Source organism: Takifugu rubripes, chromosome 5, assembly GCF_901000725.2.
Source record: "Takifugu rubripes chromosome 5, fTakRub1.2, whole genome shotgun sequence".
In the NCBI taxonomy this organism is placed as follows: domain Eukaryota; kingdom Metazoa; phylum Chordata; class Actinopteri; order Tetraodontiformes; family Tetraodontidae; genus Takifugu; species Takifugu rubripes.
This window is the reverse complement of record NC_042289.1, coordinates 8,798,502-8,815,436: the sequence shown is the minus strand read 5'-3', so window position 1 is coordinate 8,815,436 and position 16,935 is coordinate 8,798,502. Positions and strand designations below refer to the sequence as shown.

Genomic DNA, 16,935 nt, shown 5'->3' with positions numbered 1-16,935 from the left:
TATGTGCGGCTGAACTACGCAGGCTTTAACTTAACGACGGATGTAAAGAAAAGTAGAACATGTGCAGAGGTCCGTTTAATTCCAGCAGTGTTAGAAAGCTCCTCTCCACGCGGCGCCCGAGGCGTCGCGTCTACATCATCGACGCGCTGCTCGCCCTCGACAAAACTGTAAATCTGGCTAACCTGAATCAGTGAAACAACCTCTGGCCGGGCTTGAAGGAGACACAATACGGGTCAGCGACCTTTCTCTGTAAGCCCAGGGGTTCTTTGTTTTTGTCATGCACGGTGCCTGAGAGCCGCTGCTCCTCCCCCTAATGCCCCGACGGGGGCTAATGGACACATCAGTCATCTCAGACAGCAGCCCAGCGAACAAACAGCTCTGTTTACCACCACAACCTATAGCGTTGGCTATGGCCGCTGCCCCGCCTCTGAGCCGCGGCCCCTCCTGTACCGGCGAGGGCGCGGGGATGCTAATATTTGGGAAAGGTTCATTAGTCATTCCTGCTGGAGCTGTTGAGATTAAACCCATCAGGGTTCGGATTTTAAACTGTAAATTCAGCCAACGATGGTGTGCAGAAAATATAAGGGCACTGAATCTAGCCAGGGCACCTCATAAATATGCTGGTTTCAGAATTATTATTATTTACCTCTCACTCAACAGGCGGCCGTTACTCCTCAGAGCCAGTTTTGTTCAGGACCCAGACGGTGTCGCTCAGTGTGGACAGAAGGACTGCTTTCTGTACAAATATCTACACCTCATAAATGTCCCACCCTCCGCTTGACCCTGTCTGGCCTCTGACTGTGAAGGGGCTCGATAGGGGACCGTGTGTGTGTGTGTGTGTGTGTGTGTGTGTGTGTGTGTGTGTGAATAGATCAAATAAGATCGCCCGGATTCTGTCTGCCTTTAATTAAAGCACATTAAAGGCCTTTTTAGCTGTGGTCCAGATGGATTTGCACATTGCCACTGTTGTCTCGGCTCTGTTCGCCACGCATCATCGCTGGGCGCCAGGATCGGGCTGATATCTGATGCTGGTGTTGGTAACAGTGCATCCATCAACGTTGGCCATGTGATCACAGATGTGCTGTGTGAGTCAGAAGAACCAAGCGGTGGAGAAAAACAAGGTTCCTGAAAGTGCCCCCCCCCCCCGCAGAGGTATACGGCCTGAAGCTCTCAGAAGGAATCTGAGATGAGTGATAACAACCTTCAACAGCTGGGCGGGGCAGTGTTTTACTGCGTTTACTTCAGGACAATATCCTGACAACATTCCAAAAATATTAGCTGTATCAGGATTGTTTTTTCTTTGTTTGTAGTTGTGTTTAATGTTTTTAACCGCCCCCCCTTCCCGTACTTGTCAGTGGTTCACTCCACCTGTCCCCCCACCCATGTGTTTTCCTCACCTGCCCAATTACCCCTATTGGATGTCGTCTGTGAACCCTTTGGCCTCCACCACGTTACTGCCTCATGCTGCCAGATCATCATTTTCCTTTTTGGTAAGTGATTTATTCCCTTTATTTTATATCTACTCGTGATAATTAGATCCATTTAAAAAGAAAATCGTAGAAATAAACAATGTTAGTTAAAGTGAATCTAGTTTTGGCCACTAGGGGTCTCTCAGCAAACGCAAGCGGAGGAATCAGGAGAGACGAATCATGGGAGATGTTGTTTTATGTGTAAATATCTGTCTGAGCGGCCTGAACTTGCTGCTGAGTGGAACATGGATCCCTCTGAGTGCCGCAATGACCTAAATATGTTGGTGATAGATGCACCTCGGTGTTGCACGTACCAGCACAGTGTGTTACTGCGGGTGCTCGCCACGGCCCAGATCCAGCCGTGCCCGCCTCATAATCCGTTGCTCTGTTGCTCGTTATTAGTGACTTGTAAAGATTCTGTATCAGCTGCGCTACGAGAGCTTCCCGCTGTATTACACGGGATTACAGCTGCTGCTCGCTGCATATGTTCTTCACAAATTCTGATGCAATATCGCCGCCCCGCTCGCGCGGCGCTCATGAAATAAACGCACGTCTCAGCAGCAGAATCTGGCGCGTTGACGTCGCTCCTGCAGACCTTTCCTTCGGTTGCCTGTTGCATCTGCACTTTCCACGGGAATAATCACATTAGCGTGTTATGCGATTCTCCAATCGAGTCAGTTACATTTGTTTTTGCAGTTGAGGTTTTCTGGCTCTTCCTGGGAGCAGGAAGGCCCCTGGGCCCCGCCTCTAGTTTGGTCCCCCGCCCTTATTTAATCGCCTCTAACTGAGGTCAGGAGATTCCATAATTGTCGTTTCGTATTTGAGAACACAAGGCATGTTTTATTCTTTCCCCTGCAAAAAAGGTATTTTCAGGTTTGCCGCATGCTTTCCTGTATTGACAACCCCTCTTTGAGGCACTCTGGGGGTGTTTACCCCCTCGTGCAGCAGCGTGGAAGCGGCTCCCGCCGTCTCATCTCTGTTTGCGCAGCTCTTCTTCTTTATTTACTGAGCTCCGGCATCCTGGCGCACCGCGCTCCGAACAGCTGCTCCATTATGGCGCTGCCACTCGCCACTCTCTGACAGCCCGCCGCTGCTGCAATCATGACGAGCGGCTTTCGGGAGTCCATTGTCTGCGGGCGTGGAGTGCGCCAGGGCGACTGTCAGAGACAAATTTGGCTGTTGATTAAGTCTCAGCATACAGGGAAGCAATTCAGCGCTGTACAAATGATCTACAATGATCTGGTAGACATGTACTTATTTGGATAATTTTGGTCTATTTTAACACTTGGAACAAGGTCTGTCAGTATCTCATATATCCTGCTAGTACATGACATCATGGGGGGGGGGGGGTCATTAACCGTCAGAGCGCCACGTGGAAAAAACTGCCTATTGTCTGACTGCCTGAGGGTCAGACCGTGTCTCAACAGAGAATCCTTGCATGTTCCCTTCCCGCGCTCGTGCACAGCTGCTGCTGAGTCAGCAGACGGGAAACGGTAAAGGAAGGCCACCGGGAGCCCCCTGGTCCTGCAGGGGTAACAGGGATGGGAGACGGCCCATTCGTCAAAATGCCGGGATGATCAGGAGACGCTCGATACTGGTGGGATATTTATCGTGGAGCGTGTGTTTCTGTAGCCTCGTCACTGACAGCGGTGTATATGTTGCACCTCACCCACGTGGAATGGAGCTGACAGCTAGGGATGAGTGTGTGATCACACACCTGGAAACAGCATGAAATTAATGTGAGCAAGGTGCCGCCACACACACCACATCAGAAAAACAACTGCAATATCAGTTTGATCAATATTGTGCTTCACTGATATTTAATCAGCAGATGTAGTGGCCTGACACACACACACACACGTGACTGTAACAAGAGACATACAGACTCAGTGAGGGAGCATGAGGTCATGTTTTCATGTGTGTGTGTAGGTGTGTGTGTGTGTGTGTGTGTGAGAGAGAGAGAGAGTTGTTGAGCTTGCTACATATTGAGTACCAATTTATTCATTCTTCTAGCAAAAATGAGGACATTTTTGGTATTTGAGGACATTTGAACTGGTCCTTACATCTTCAAAGAACTGGAAACTGGTTCTAAGGTGGAAGATAGAATTAGCTTTAAGTCCTCACAAAGATACAAGTGTGTGTGTGTGTGTGTGTGTGTGCGTGTGTGTGTGTGTGTGTGCGTGTGTGTGTGTGTGTGTTTGTGTGTGTGTGTGTGTGAGTGAGAAAATGCCAGTCACTGCAGGATATAAAAGCGTTCGTCCCAGCTGCCAGGACCGCACCGCTGGTCTTAAACACATTGATGTCCTTCGTGGCGCTGCTCTCCTCCTCTTCCTCGATCCATCCAACACTTTATAAATATCCAATCTGCTTAGATACAACACCATCATAAGCTCCATGACTGACGCCTGGACATCTTATCAACGTGAGCTGAAGCCCCTGGGCGACTAAGCCGGGCTTTGATCAGAAATTTGGGAGACATTTCTCATTTCCTTCACATAAATCCGCCGGGGCCGCTGCGCTAAATTTGCAACAAACACAAAGGACCGAATGTACCTTGTGACGCGAGGAAACAACGGGGTGGTCACGTGCGCTTTTTAGTAAAGAGACGAGGGGCCGAATGCAAAAAATCTGCAAAAGGAAAAGTGCGGCAGAAAGGCGAGGACCACGGAACGGGTGAGCGACTTGCTGCAAGATCGGCAGAATGAAACCAGCATCCCGAGGCTGGAAGGGCCCGTGTTCCATACACCAGCATAATCCTCAGCTTCTGCTGAGTTTCATCCCTGCTGCCATCACAGAAGAGAAAGTGAGCGGAGGGGACGGTGAATTGGGCCTCACGGGCCTGCGGTGGAACAGTGGGGGGGGGGGGGGGGGGGGGGGGGGGGGATTTCAGGAAAAAAGAAGAGAAAATGAAATGGAAATCGACCAAAATCCACCGGCCCCACTGAGAGTTCACCAGAAGACGCGCTGCTGCTCTGCTCGTGTCTCCGTGGAGAAAGAGCTCCGCTCCTCTCCGAGCTAACGAGTGCTGGGCGATTCTCCACGTTTTTCCCCGCCGGTCACCTCGGAAAAGTTCAGCTGTCGTCCAGCCCGATGCCGGGAATCGAGGGGAGTCTCGATGGGCACCGCTGTCTCCGTCTGAATGAATGAAGCCACTGAGCTGCGGTGGAACCCATCACTTCAGCTGTCAATAGATCTTCTAGAGCCAGGAAGCCAGGAACCAGCTGCGGATCTCCCAGATTACAGTGTTCCCACAGATGAAAAACCTCCAACCTTCATCCTTGAGCTTTAATAACTCCAGTTGCTTTCGTTGCTTATGGAACCGGGCCCGCCGCTGTACGTCCCTGCTCGTTCCCATTGGGCAGATTCAGAATCCCGAGATTCAAGATAGCCATTATTGCGGAGTCGGGATCCTCTTACAGGCACCATTTTGCACACATGGCACATTCTGGAAGTTTTAATAAGTGATCAGGGCAGCTGCCGCCAGCAGCGTGTTGGTTTACTGGAGAGGGTTTAATGGCTGCAGAGGCAGACGGCTCTTAACCCTTTCATGGTCGCCAGATAATGTAATGGGATCGGGTATCCGGCATAAGAATATACGGCTGCACATGCTACGGGAATATTGTTACACTCCACCGAACAAGCATGCGAGCCTCTAAGAAAACACGCGTGCCACCGCTCGTAGCTCGTAACTTCCACGCATGAACACATAAACACGCATACTCGTGTTATCGCGGCGCTGATTGACAGGTGGGGCGCGGCCTCCAGGAAACGCAATGCAGCCGAGAACAAACAGGGCCGACGGCCCCGCCGCGGCGCCAGACGCTAGCACCACTCGGACGACGCTGAGCCCGTCTGAAAGGTCAGGGGTCGCTAATTGTGTTTGCGCCGTGGAAATGTCTGTGTGCTCTCCTTCGCAGCGTCCACGGGACCGACCTCGGGCTAAACAGTCAAGAGACGGATCAAACATTTGTGGACGGGACCGGCGCGTCGTCCTGCGCGTCCCCTCCCTCCTCCCTTGCCTGTCTAATCACCGGGCTGCTCCTCTGACAGCCTCCTGGTCCCGCCCCGGCACCGTTGCCTGGAATGCTGCTTCCTGTCACACCGGTCCCGATTTGGCGGCAGCCCGTTTGGGTTTATCGCGGGTGGAGTCCATGTCGTTAAGGGGAGGGGGGAAATGGCCCGCAGGCATTTGAATGCTGCAATAATTGCTCCAACAGCGGAGAAGCTCAACTAACCCCAGCGTGAATCTCCAGCTCAGGTCACGCTAAACCATCTACGAGCGATAGCTAGCACAGTGGCTAGCCAGGACCTAATCAAAAACAGACGGAATAATCAACAAAAATGCTCTTTATTCCTGTAAGAATGTCTCCCCGAAGAACATGAATTACGCTGAAGCAGTCACTGGGGCCGTGAATGATGTTGGGCTACCGGCAGCTGCCAAGTCAGCGTCTGCAGTGCCAAGTCAGAGGATGCCAGCCACTTCCTGCTCTAAACTATGCGCACACAGACGGAGGAAAAGGGAGGAAATGACTGAAAATGTCTCCAGTTAGCAAATGTGCTCGATTTGTTGGACAATCTGAGTGTGTGCGCATGTGTGTGTATGTGTATGTGTGTGTGTAGGAGCAACAAATCACGTCTCTCTGTGGGGACGAACACACACAGCGAGTGCTCAGGGCTTATGGACACAGACGTTGGATATACTACAGCCTGGCTGAGTTCACACTACATCACAAAGGCTTCCTCTCTCCTCTCCTCCCACACACGCTGTCGCCTCGGTTCCCACTGCTGTATGTCGCGCCGTATTCACCCGCCAACGGCGCCGATGCTGACCTACCGTTATTGATATTGCGATCGTAGTTGGTTTAAAGCGTGGAAATTTGAATTCGGCTACAGCGACGAGCTCTGATGTTTGACACTGTCTGGACAGGTTGGAGCGTCTCAACTATACTAGTGGCAGGTTGGGGGAGGGGGGTGGATCAGAGCCACTGGTCAGGGCCAATTGATGATTTTTGTTTCAGGCCTGGGCTCCGTCAGAAAGAGGGCAGGGGATCAAATATCAGGTAAGCTCGATGATATGATTAATAATTCATTGCGAGTTCATCAAAGGGCTTCATGCATGTGAGGGTGGGCCGAGCTGATGAGAACGGCTTCTGAATGTGCTCAAAACCAGATAATAGTTACTGATATTCAGTTCCATCTCAGCCAGGAGCTACAAAAAAAAACACCCTTGACCCTCTGAGAGGAGCCCGGGTCTCACCGAGGGAGCATCAATGCAGCACATGCGTCGTTGAAAGACCTCAGACCACATTGCCACAAGGGCATCTGTTAGCGTGCAAATTAGCGCGCACGTGCCAACACGTGCGAAAACAGGCAAACAAAGGATCCAGGATGGAGCGCAAACTACACTGCCAGGCCCGCACCTACACCCGTACCTGCCTGTCAGAGCAATTCCCATGATCCCGCTCTAATTATGAAGGAGCGCATTTGTCAGAGTGGCAGAAATTGAGGCTTCGTACGAGCTTTGCTGTCAAAGCCAGGGGGCAAAAGATGACATTTACACGCGCGCCCTTGTCCCTTAAAGCTCACCCTGTCTGCACTGTAATGAGAGCTGCATGCTGATAACCAGCAGCCTGAAGGTCACTTTTCTCTGGGAACGGCTACGAGACTTTCGGGTGTCTGTCAATAAATTATTGTGCTGCAATATTGTAACCGGGGCCAAAACCAGGGCTAATTCGTATGGCCCCAGCGTGGTTTCCAGGCCTGGGAGAAGTGGGCTGTGGGAGGAGGGTCCGCTGGATGAATGAACACCCGGATTAATGGGGTCAGTGAGGACCAACCTGCTGAGGAAGGAGAATCCCAGCCAAGGCGGTGACTCTACCTTTACGGCCAGTCCCGCCGACAGTTTTCCTCTGCTGGTTTTAGAGGGGGCAGCAGGGGGGAAGAGGGGGCACCTGGAGCGCAGGAAGACCCGTGCCCATAAACGGGACATTAACTCTTTGCTAGTTATACAGTTCTGATTTTACAAACTCTCATCATTTCAAGGACGCAGCGTCACAGGAACGCTGCGATAAAAGGTGCCGGCGCTGAATTGGCCCGAGTCGGTTTCTGAGGGCTGAAGACACAGCTGCCATAAATTTATCAGCCTTGACTTTTTGCTGAAAGGGCATTAAATAAACAGGAAAGTGTCTGGCTCTTTGAGCGGAACTAGGGGGCACATGGCATGCTAATAGATGTGGGCTAAAGGTGTTAGCAGATGGGGAGCTGAAAAATGGTTTAACACCCCCCCCCCCAAACCAAAAAAGGGAAAAGGTCCCAGACAGTTCTAAAAGAAATGATCACATTCGCCACATTAATCCACGCTCACGCCCCAGAGGGAGACCTCTGCTCACCATCTGTGTGTGAGTGCTCGAGTGCGTGCATGCCTGCGCATGCATATCAGATTTATTTCCAAGTCGCCAGATTTCCATTCATTTTTTCCTCTTTCATTCATTCTGTTTTACAAATCGACAGCTAGGTCTCCCCCCCACCCCCGAACATTCCTACCTGCTTTTGTCCAGGAGCATCAGGGAATAAAAGGAACGGGGAGAAAAATGAGGACGGAAACAGAGGGAAAAAAAGAGACAAAGACGAGAATAAATCGACAAGGTTGTGTTTCTGTCAATCCCTTCGCATCAAAAAGAGAAAATAAATAGATACGAGGAAATAAATCAATCAACACATCGCTGTCAAAAGTAAAAACCTTCTCATCCCGAGAAAAAGGAGGCAAAGGGAAACTGCAGGAAACCACAACAGGAGCCTCTGGAACTTGTTCAAGATAAACTCTGTGGCCAAACACTATAGCACCCAGGAACCAGACCCAGAACCAGAATCAGACCCAGAGTCTGTGCTTTGGTTAGGAACATTTGACATACATGTTGATGGTGAATGGAAGACTGGACGGGAAGGTCGAAGCTGCACAACGGTGCCGAACCAGGATTCAAGGGTCTTCAAAACATCCCTTCTCCTGGTCACAACGGTCCAAAAGTTCAGGGACCTTGCTTAATAAGTGTTTTGGTTCTGGCTGTTCTTTAAAACTACAGCAGGAACAAAGGAACATCTGTCCATCACTTTAAAAGGACCCATCAACCCCTGTTTACCTGTCACCACGCTGCATCACAGGTGTTTGACTACGTCATCGCTGACAGTGCTGCGCGTTTAAATCTGCTTACAATAAATTCAGCTGATTGTTTCTGAGACGTTGAGAACGTTGACATTGATGACCAGCAAAACGTCGGATGCGGTGAGAGAAAAATCGGAGCAATTTATTGTAAACGCTGCCATCTATCGGCCATAAGTGGTATCACAGCTGTATACGCTCTCTGAGCGTTGCCTTTTTTACCATAAAGAGGGGGATTTGAACGTTTTATGGCGTTTTAAGACATCTAATGTGTGTTTTTAGCTGAATTGGGCAGTATGAGGCGCCACAAATCTCCTGAGTTGTTGCTGAGTCCTGGAAAACCATCCTGATATGTTGACCTCTGACCTCTTCGGGTTAAGACGTCCCGAACGAACCGATCTGTGACTGTTCATGATCCACATCCACCAAAACACGCAGTGTTGACGTAGACGGTAATTATACATCCGTTTATTGTTTTAATTACCGGGATGTTACTGCCACCAAGTGAGCAGACGGTGAAAACACACGTAAAAAACGAACTTTTCAAATGTTGGGTTGTTTGGTTTTTGTTAACAATAAAGCAGTCAAATGGCTTACATTCTATCAGTCCGTAATATATTTTGACCTATGACCCTCAAGTGAAAAAGGAAACGTACCAAACCTGTGAAACCTTTTATAAAAAATCTTTTTTTTACATGTTACTTCTTTCGCACCGAAAAAGCTAATTTGATTGCAGAATGTTCGGTCAATTGCAGCAACTGCACATTTTGTTCTGCTAGTAAGCTAACATGTACCTACAATAATGGCCACCAGGGGCAGTCAACCACAAACTGCTCCGGGCCCAAATAAGCTGTGTTTAGAAATGACCTTTGGGGTCCTTTTTTGTTGGTTTGCGCTTGTTACACATCTTTCTATGTTCTGCAGGTGTAAAACCTGGAATTGGATCACTTTAGCCAAGTAACCATTTACCTGGATTATTGTAAATATACATCCTCTTTGTATATTCCAAATTCTATTCTATTCGATTTTATCTTATTTTTCTCTGCGTGCTCTGCTGTTGTTGCACTGTAAATTTCCCCGTGTGGGACAATAGAGGACCTGAATCTGAATCTGAATCTGAATCTGAATCTGAATCTGAATTCAGCACCAACATCTCTGCAGGACAGTCATGTTTCTGTGTCGGTGGATCAGTGCCTGAAAACTCAGGAAGTCGCACGTTTACCATTTAAAATCTAATAAAAGTTGGACTGAAGTCGGTGCCAGTAAGAATCAGCAGTTCTGGAAATGGAGTGAAACCAAATGAGCGCTGCTCATCCAGTCAAATGTGCCTTATTCAAATGGGGCCCCCGAATTTAAATGTCTCTGTAGACTCTTGCCCTGCACGCTGATATAAAGAAACTATTGTACTTCAGGATTTATGCTAGTAAGATCAGCAGCCTGCACACAAACCCCTGTTTTATTGAAGCATGAAAGGGGCTCTTTGTGGATCCAGTGTTGATCTTTAAACCAAGCCCTGCAGAAGAAAGGTGCATTTGACAAAAAAGGAATCATGGGAGACCAGATGGGGGACAGGATCTGTTTGCAAAGATGCCAAAAAGAGAGTGGAATCAGCAGGGGGTCGAAGCAAAGCACCTTTACCCTTGACACCTCCCAAAGAGGCTGTGGCCGGCCAGCAGATCAGGGTAGGATAATCCTCCGGTTCGATGGCGTGGCCTCAGGTGGATCTAAATATGACAGAAGTAACCCGGGAACTGATTTACTGGAGCTTGGGTCACCTCCAGTTGAGGAGAAAGAAAAGGGGAGAAAATGGGAAAAGAGTAAAAAAAAAAAAAACTTGGAAAAGAGAGAGAGAGAGAGAGAGAGTCAGGGCTGAGTGTCAGGAAGGGCAGGGCTGGGGGAGGAGGGGAGTCTTAGGGTTGGTGCGTCGGGGTGTGACGTCAGCGGCTTGTTGGATTGAAGTGTTGTGTCCGGCTCATTTTAATCCCAACTCATTAAGGGAGGGAGAACAAGTGGCCGCGGAGCCTTCAGGGGGGAGAGAAAGTGACAGAACACAGTGTCGAGGGAGGCCCCTGTAGTCCGTTTCTGCTCTCAGAGAGGCAGCGGAGCGGAGAAACCCAGCTTTTCACTCCCGCTGTCCACTCTCATGCCTGCTTCTCCTCCTCCTCTCTCGTGATCAGCGACCTTTTCCTGTGGCCCGTCCCAGCATGCCCACCAACGGAGTGAACCGGGCCCTGAAGCTGCAGTTCGGCCTCATTAACTACGAGAGCCGGTACCTCACCGCCGAGGCGTTCGGCTTCAAGGTGAACGCCTCGGGCATCAGCATGAAGAAGAAGCAGATCTGGACCCTGGAGCACGACGAGCAGGACGCCCAGGTGGTGTTCCTGCGCAGCCACCTGGGCCGCTACCTGGCCTCTGATAAAGACGGCAAGATCACATGCGGGGCAGAGAAACCCGACCACGAGTGTCGCTTCCTGATCGTTCCCCAGTCCGATGGGCGCTGGGCCCTGCAGTCAGAGCCGTACCTGCGCTACTTTGGCGGCTCTGCCGACTACCTGTCCTGCTTTGCCCAGATGATCGGCGAGCAGGAGCTGTGGGCCGTCCACCTGGCGCTACACCCGCAGGCCAGCCTGCTCAGCGTGGCCCGGAAGCGCTACGCCCACCTGTCTGCTTCGGAGGGAGAGATATCCGTGGACAGCAACATCCCCTGGGGGGTGGACTCCCTGGTCACCCTGGTTTACCAGGACGGCAAGTACAGCCTGAAGACCTGTGACAGCCGATTCCTCAGCAATGACGGCAAACTGGTGAAGGAGAACACCAACACCACCAGTTTCACGCTGGAGCTGAAGTCCGGCAAGCTGGCCTTCAAGGACTGCGATGGCAAATACCTGACCCCGATAGGGCCAACGGGGACGCTGAGGTCCGGCCGGTGCTCCAAGCCCGGGAAAGACGAGCTGTTTGACCTGGAGGAGAGTCACCCACAAGTGGTCTTTCAAGCCGTCAACAAAAGATTTGTTTCAGTCAAGCAAGGTAAACAGCACAGAACTGACGAGCAAAATGTAATAATGTTCATGGCTGTAAGAAACTCCCCAAATAGGATGCAAAAAGTGCGGTTGGCTCATCTTGCAGAAGACCCGGTTAAAGTGGCGGTTACACAAGCGGTAAGCTGCTGTCTGAAAGGCAGCCGCCGCACTCGGGGGAAGCCTCATTACAACCTGAGTGTTATCGCCTCACTCTTTACAAAATGACGGTGATTTCCACCACTTTGACTGTCGCCATGCGACACGCACGGCTCTGCTGCAGCCCGAGAGGTGGGGTGAGGCTAGTCCAGGAACGCTCTGCTGGGATGGAGCTTTGATCCTCAGATCTGCCCAAGGCTGCATGGTGGGCACATCTGTAAAGATGGTAACGGTGGCAACGGTGGTAACAGTGGCAACGGTGGTAAAGGCGGTAACGGTGGTAAAGGTGGTAACAGTGGCAACGGTGGTAAAGGCAGTAACGGTGGTAAAGGTGGTAAAGGTGGTAAAGGTGGTAATGGTGGTAATGGTGGCAATGGTGGTAACGGTGATAAAGGTGGTAACGGTGGTAAAGGTGGCAACGGTGGTAAAGGCAGTAACGGTGGTAAAGGTGGTAAAGGTGGTAAAGGTGGTAAAGGTGGTAATGGTGGCAATGGTGGTAACGGTGGTAAAGGCGGTAACGGTGGTAAAGGTGGCAAAGGTGGTAATGGTGGCAATGGTGGTAACGGTGGTAAAGGCGGTAACGGTGGTAAAGGTGGTAAAGGTGGTAATGGTGGCAATGGTGGTAACGGTGGTAAAGGCGGTAACGGTGGTAACGGTGATAAAGGTGGTAACGGTGGGAATGGTGGTAAAGGCGGTAACGGTGGTAAAGGTGGTAAAGGTGGCAATGGTGGTAAAGGTGGCAACAGTGGTAAAGGTGGTAACGGTGGTAACAGTGGTAAAGGTGGCAACGGTGGCAACAGTGGTAACGGTGGTAAAGGTGGCAACGGTGGTAAAGGTGGTAACGGTGGTAACAGTGGTAAAGGTGGCAACGGTGGTAACGGTGGTAAAGGTGGCAACGGAGGTAAAGGTGGCAACGGTGTTAGAGGTGGCAATGGTAGTAACGGTGGTAAAGGTGCTAAAGGTGCTAAAGGTGGTAAAGGTGGTAACGGTGGTAATGGGCTTTGTCATTTCCACTGTGCATCCATAGAAGATTAAGCGGAGTACAAATGACTCTGGGTCAAATCTGCGACCCACGAGTGTCAGCAACCATCAATGGACATTAAGCCACTCCCCCTCCTTATACCAGCACCAACCAGCCTTATTAGAACGATCTGTTCCCAGTTCTCCCAGCACACTGAACCAGACATGACTTTTGCCACGGGTTCCCAGGTAAAACCCTCCGATAAAAAGGCCTCGTCCCACTCTGGCATAAACGTTTATTTCCCTTCTTTTAAGCAAACAAAGCACTGAAAGCTGCTTAGTGGGCCGTGCAGCGCAGATTTGCATTTCACCACTCAGGGAATTACAGCAGGCGAAGGAAGGGTGGAGGGGTGACTGCGGAGGATTAGGGTTGTAACAGGCTTAAGAGAAAGGTTGGAGGATATTTCTGTGGCTTCTAATTTGAAGGCCGGCAGACACAGTTAACTTAACTGCGTCTGTGTATTCTGAACCACCTGATGCTTCCCCAGCAGACACAGGTTAACGTCGTGCATCACCAGCGCAGGAGCCACACCGGTTTCTAGGCAGAAGGAACAGGAACATGTTTTGGACTGGTGACTAAGGAGACGTGTCTTTCCTTCCTCTCCCCGCCAGGCGTCAGCATCTCAGCCAATCAGGACGTGGAAACGGACATGGAGACGTTTCAGATGGAGATCGACAAGGAGACCAAGAAGTCCATGTTCAGAACCAACGGCGGCTCCTACTGGACTCTGGTGACTCACGGCGAGATCCAGTCCACTGCCACAGAAGTGTGAGTGTGTGTGTGTGTGTGTGTGTGTGTGTGTGTGTGTGTGTGTGTGTGTGTGTGTGTGAATGGTAAAGTCACAGATTACCCATGATGCAGTGCACCCAATGAAAATCACTGCTGACATACGGATGGTCTGATCTCTCCACGGCAGCGTTTCATCTGTCGCTTGTGCAGGCAGATCCAATATTGGTCGGAGAGCAGGAAGGTTCTGGGTTTGAATTTGAGAATCTTTGAAAATATGTGTACGTGAGAGAAGATACAGGACCCCCCGAACCCAGACAACTGGCTCATTTCAGAGATTTCTCTGGTTGCTCTGGAAATGAGCCAGTTGTCTGGGTTCAGTGGAGCCAACAAATGTTCATTGAAATATTTGGACAATCCTAAAGAGTCCAAATTGGAGGGTAGTTGAGGCTATTGCGGGTAGTTTCACTAAAGAGTTTTTGGAGCGTAGAACCAACAGGAGAGATCAGCATTTCTCTCCACTATTATCAGACAAACATCAATAACGTGTTTTTCTCCTCAGGGAGGTCAACACAAAGTTTGAGATCGAGTGGCGGGGTCAGAGGGTGGCCCTCAAAGCCAGCAACGGGAAGTACTTGTGTACAAAAAAGAACGGTCAGCTTTCAGCCGTCAGCGACGCAGTCGGTAGGTGCCCCGAGGGAACGAATAACACGTATCGCTCCGCGTCCATCGGCGCAGCAGCCTAACGTTAGCGCTCTCCTGCAGGTGATGACGAACTGTTCCTGATGAAGCTCATTAACCGGCCCATGCTGATTCTGAGCGGAGAGAACGGCTTCGTCTGCCACCACAAGAACTCCAACACTCTGGACGCCAATCGCTCGGTCTACGACATCTTCTCGCTGATCTTCAGCGACGGCGCCTACAACATAAAGAGTCAGTTTTGTCCGCACAGTTCGGTACAGTCTCACTTTAAAGGTGCTAACTGTCAACAAATGCATCCCGCTGCAGGTGCAAGTGGGAGGTTCTGGTATGTCTCTGGTAGCGGCCTGGTCTGTTCGGACGGAGAAAAGCCAGAGGACTTTTTCCTTGAGTTTGTGGAACACGGACGAGTCGCCATCAAGGGCGCCAACGGCAAGTACCTGCGGGGAGACCAGGGCGGGACGCTGATGGCCGACGGCACAACGATCGACGTGTCTTCTCTGTGGGAGTATTGACCGGCCTATTGACCAGTCGGGACCGTCTCGCTGTCACCTCTGACAAAGTGGACTCACGTGGTAACATCTTCCCACCTGTTTGTTTTTTTAGTTACTTTTTTTTAGGTGTTGCTGTTGTTCTTTTTTCTAATTGGAAGACATTTTAAGAAAATGTGTGTGAGCATTGTTTTTCATAAATGTGAAATGTTTTGTGTTTTCAAAATGACAATGCCAACCCAAAAACAACGCATTCTGCATGTAATTCTACCATAATAGAATACTACCATACTACCATATCACGTCGGACTGTCCCGATTCCTTCGGTCTAACTTTGTTCAGTGTAGCTTGAGTCAGTCGCGCCGTCAGTCGCTCACTGGTCCAGTGTGTGCAAGTCTCGATCAGAAACATCTGTTTTGTTACCCTGCAGCTACGACTGGCATTTTATTCATGGAAAACACACTTTTACCGCCAGATGGCGCCAAATCAGACACACTGGACCTTCAGCGAAGCCATTCACAAAGAAGATGTATTGCCTTTGACACAGAGCTTTTTGGCTTATTCATAAAAAACCATACAATGTCATAAACGGCAGGAAAATTATTATTCATTGTGTTTGCTATATTTGAATATTTTCTGGAATCTTACGCAATATTTAGCATCCAGGATGCATCAGACACAGAATTGGCAAAATTTTAAATATCTGGCTTGACCTGAATGACCTTGAACCATTTTGCCCCTGACAACAACCTTATTGTGATTGTTTACAACTTTTAAGTGACATTCTACATGAATGGTGGGGAACCGAGCTAGCGCACCATTGTCTTAAAAGGCAGGAACGGCTGGTGGGAACAGCCTCCTTCACCTGGATTCTGGAGTCACACCATCTTGCGCTCCACTGGCGCTACTGACGAATCCTCTAAAGAGGATCTGATTAATCCAGTATAATTACCATCCATCCATCCATCCATCCATCCATCCATCCATTCTCTACCGCTTATCCGGGTCGGGTCGCGGGGGCAGCAGCCTAAGGAGAGAAGCCCAGACTTCCCTCTCCCCAGCTACCTCCTCCAGCTCATCCGGAGGGATCCCCAGGCGTTCCCAGGCCAGCCGAGAGACATAGTCTCTCCAACGTGTCCTGGGTCTCCCCGGGGGTCTCCTACCGGAGGGACATGCCCTGAACACCTCACCAGGGAGGCGTCCAGGGGGCATCCTGACTAGATGCCCAAGCCACCCCATCTGGCTCCTCTCAACGCGGAGGAGCAGCGACTCTACTCCGAGCTCCTCCCGGATGGCAGAGCTTCTCACTCTATCTCTAAGGGAGAGCCCAGCCACCCTACGGAGGAAGCTCATTTCAGCCGCTTGTACCCGTGATCTTGTTCTTTCGGTCATTACCCAAAGCTCATGACCATAGGTGAGGGTAGGAACGAAGATCGACCGGTAAATCGAGAGCTTCGCCTTTCGGCTCAGCTCTCTCTTCACCACAACGGACCGGTGCAGAGTCCGCATTACTGTGGACGCCGCACCGATCCGCCTGTCGATCTCCCGCTCCATTCTTCCCTCACTCGTGAACAAGACCCCGAGGTACTTAAACTCCTCCACTTGGGGCAGGATCTCCTCCTTTACCCGGAGAAGGCACTCCACCTTTTTCCGGTGGAGAACCATGGCCTCGGATTTGGAGGTGCTGATTCTCATCCCAGCCGCTTCACATGCGGCGGCGAACCGATCCAGTGATAGTTGGAGGTCACGGGCCGATGAAGCCAACAGGACCACATCATCCGCAAAAAGCAGAGACGCGATCCTGAGGTCACCAAACCGGATCCCCTCAACACCATGACTGCACCTAGAAATTCTGTCCATAAAAATTATGAACAGAATCGGTGACAAAGGGCAACCCTGGCGGAGGCCAACCCTCACCGGAAACGAGTTCGACTTACTGCCAGCAATTCGGACCAAACTCTGGCACCGATCGTACAGGGAGCGGACAGCCCGTATCAGCGGGCCCGACACCCCATACTCTCGGAGGACCCCCCACAGGACCCCCCGAGGGACAAGGTCGAATGCCTTCTCCAAGTCCACAAAACACATGTGGACTGGTTGGGCAAACTCCCATGCACCCTCGAAGACCCTGCGGAGGGTGTAGAGCTGGTCCACTGTTCCACGGCCAGGACGAAAACCACATTGCTCCTCCTGAATC

The 16,935-nt window shown here is 50.7% G+C and overlaps 1 protein-coding gene across 1 annotated transcript; it reads left to right on the top strand.

Annotated features, from left to right (window-relative positions):
* Positions 1-1,383: 1,383 nt before the first annotated feature.
* fscn2a (fascin actin-bundling protein 2a, retinal) lies at positions 1,384-15,684 on the top strand. The gene is made up of 6 exons (XM_003964657.3): positions 1,384-1,490; positions 10,803-11,652; positions 13,434-13,590; positions 14,111-14,232; positions 14,314-14,481; positions 14,557-15,684. Exons 1-6 carry the CDS (start codon positions 1,419-1,421, stop codon positions 14,760-14,762), a joined length of 1,575 nt encoding a protein of 524 aa, XP_003964706.2. The 5' UTR covers positions 1,384-1,418; the 3' UTR covers positions 14,763-15,684.
* Positions 15,685-16,935: the final 1,251 nt, after the last annotated feature.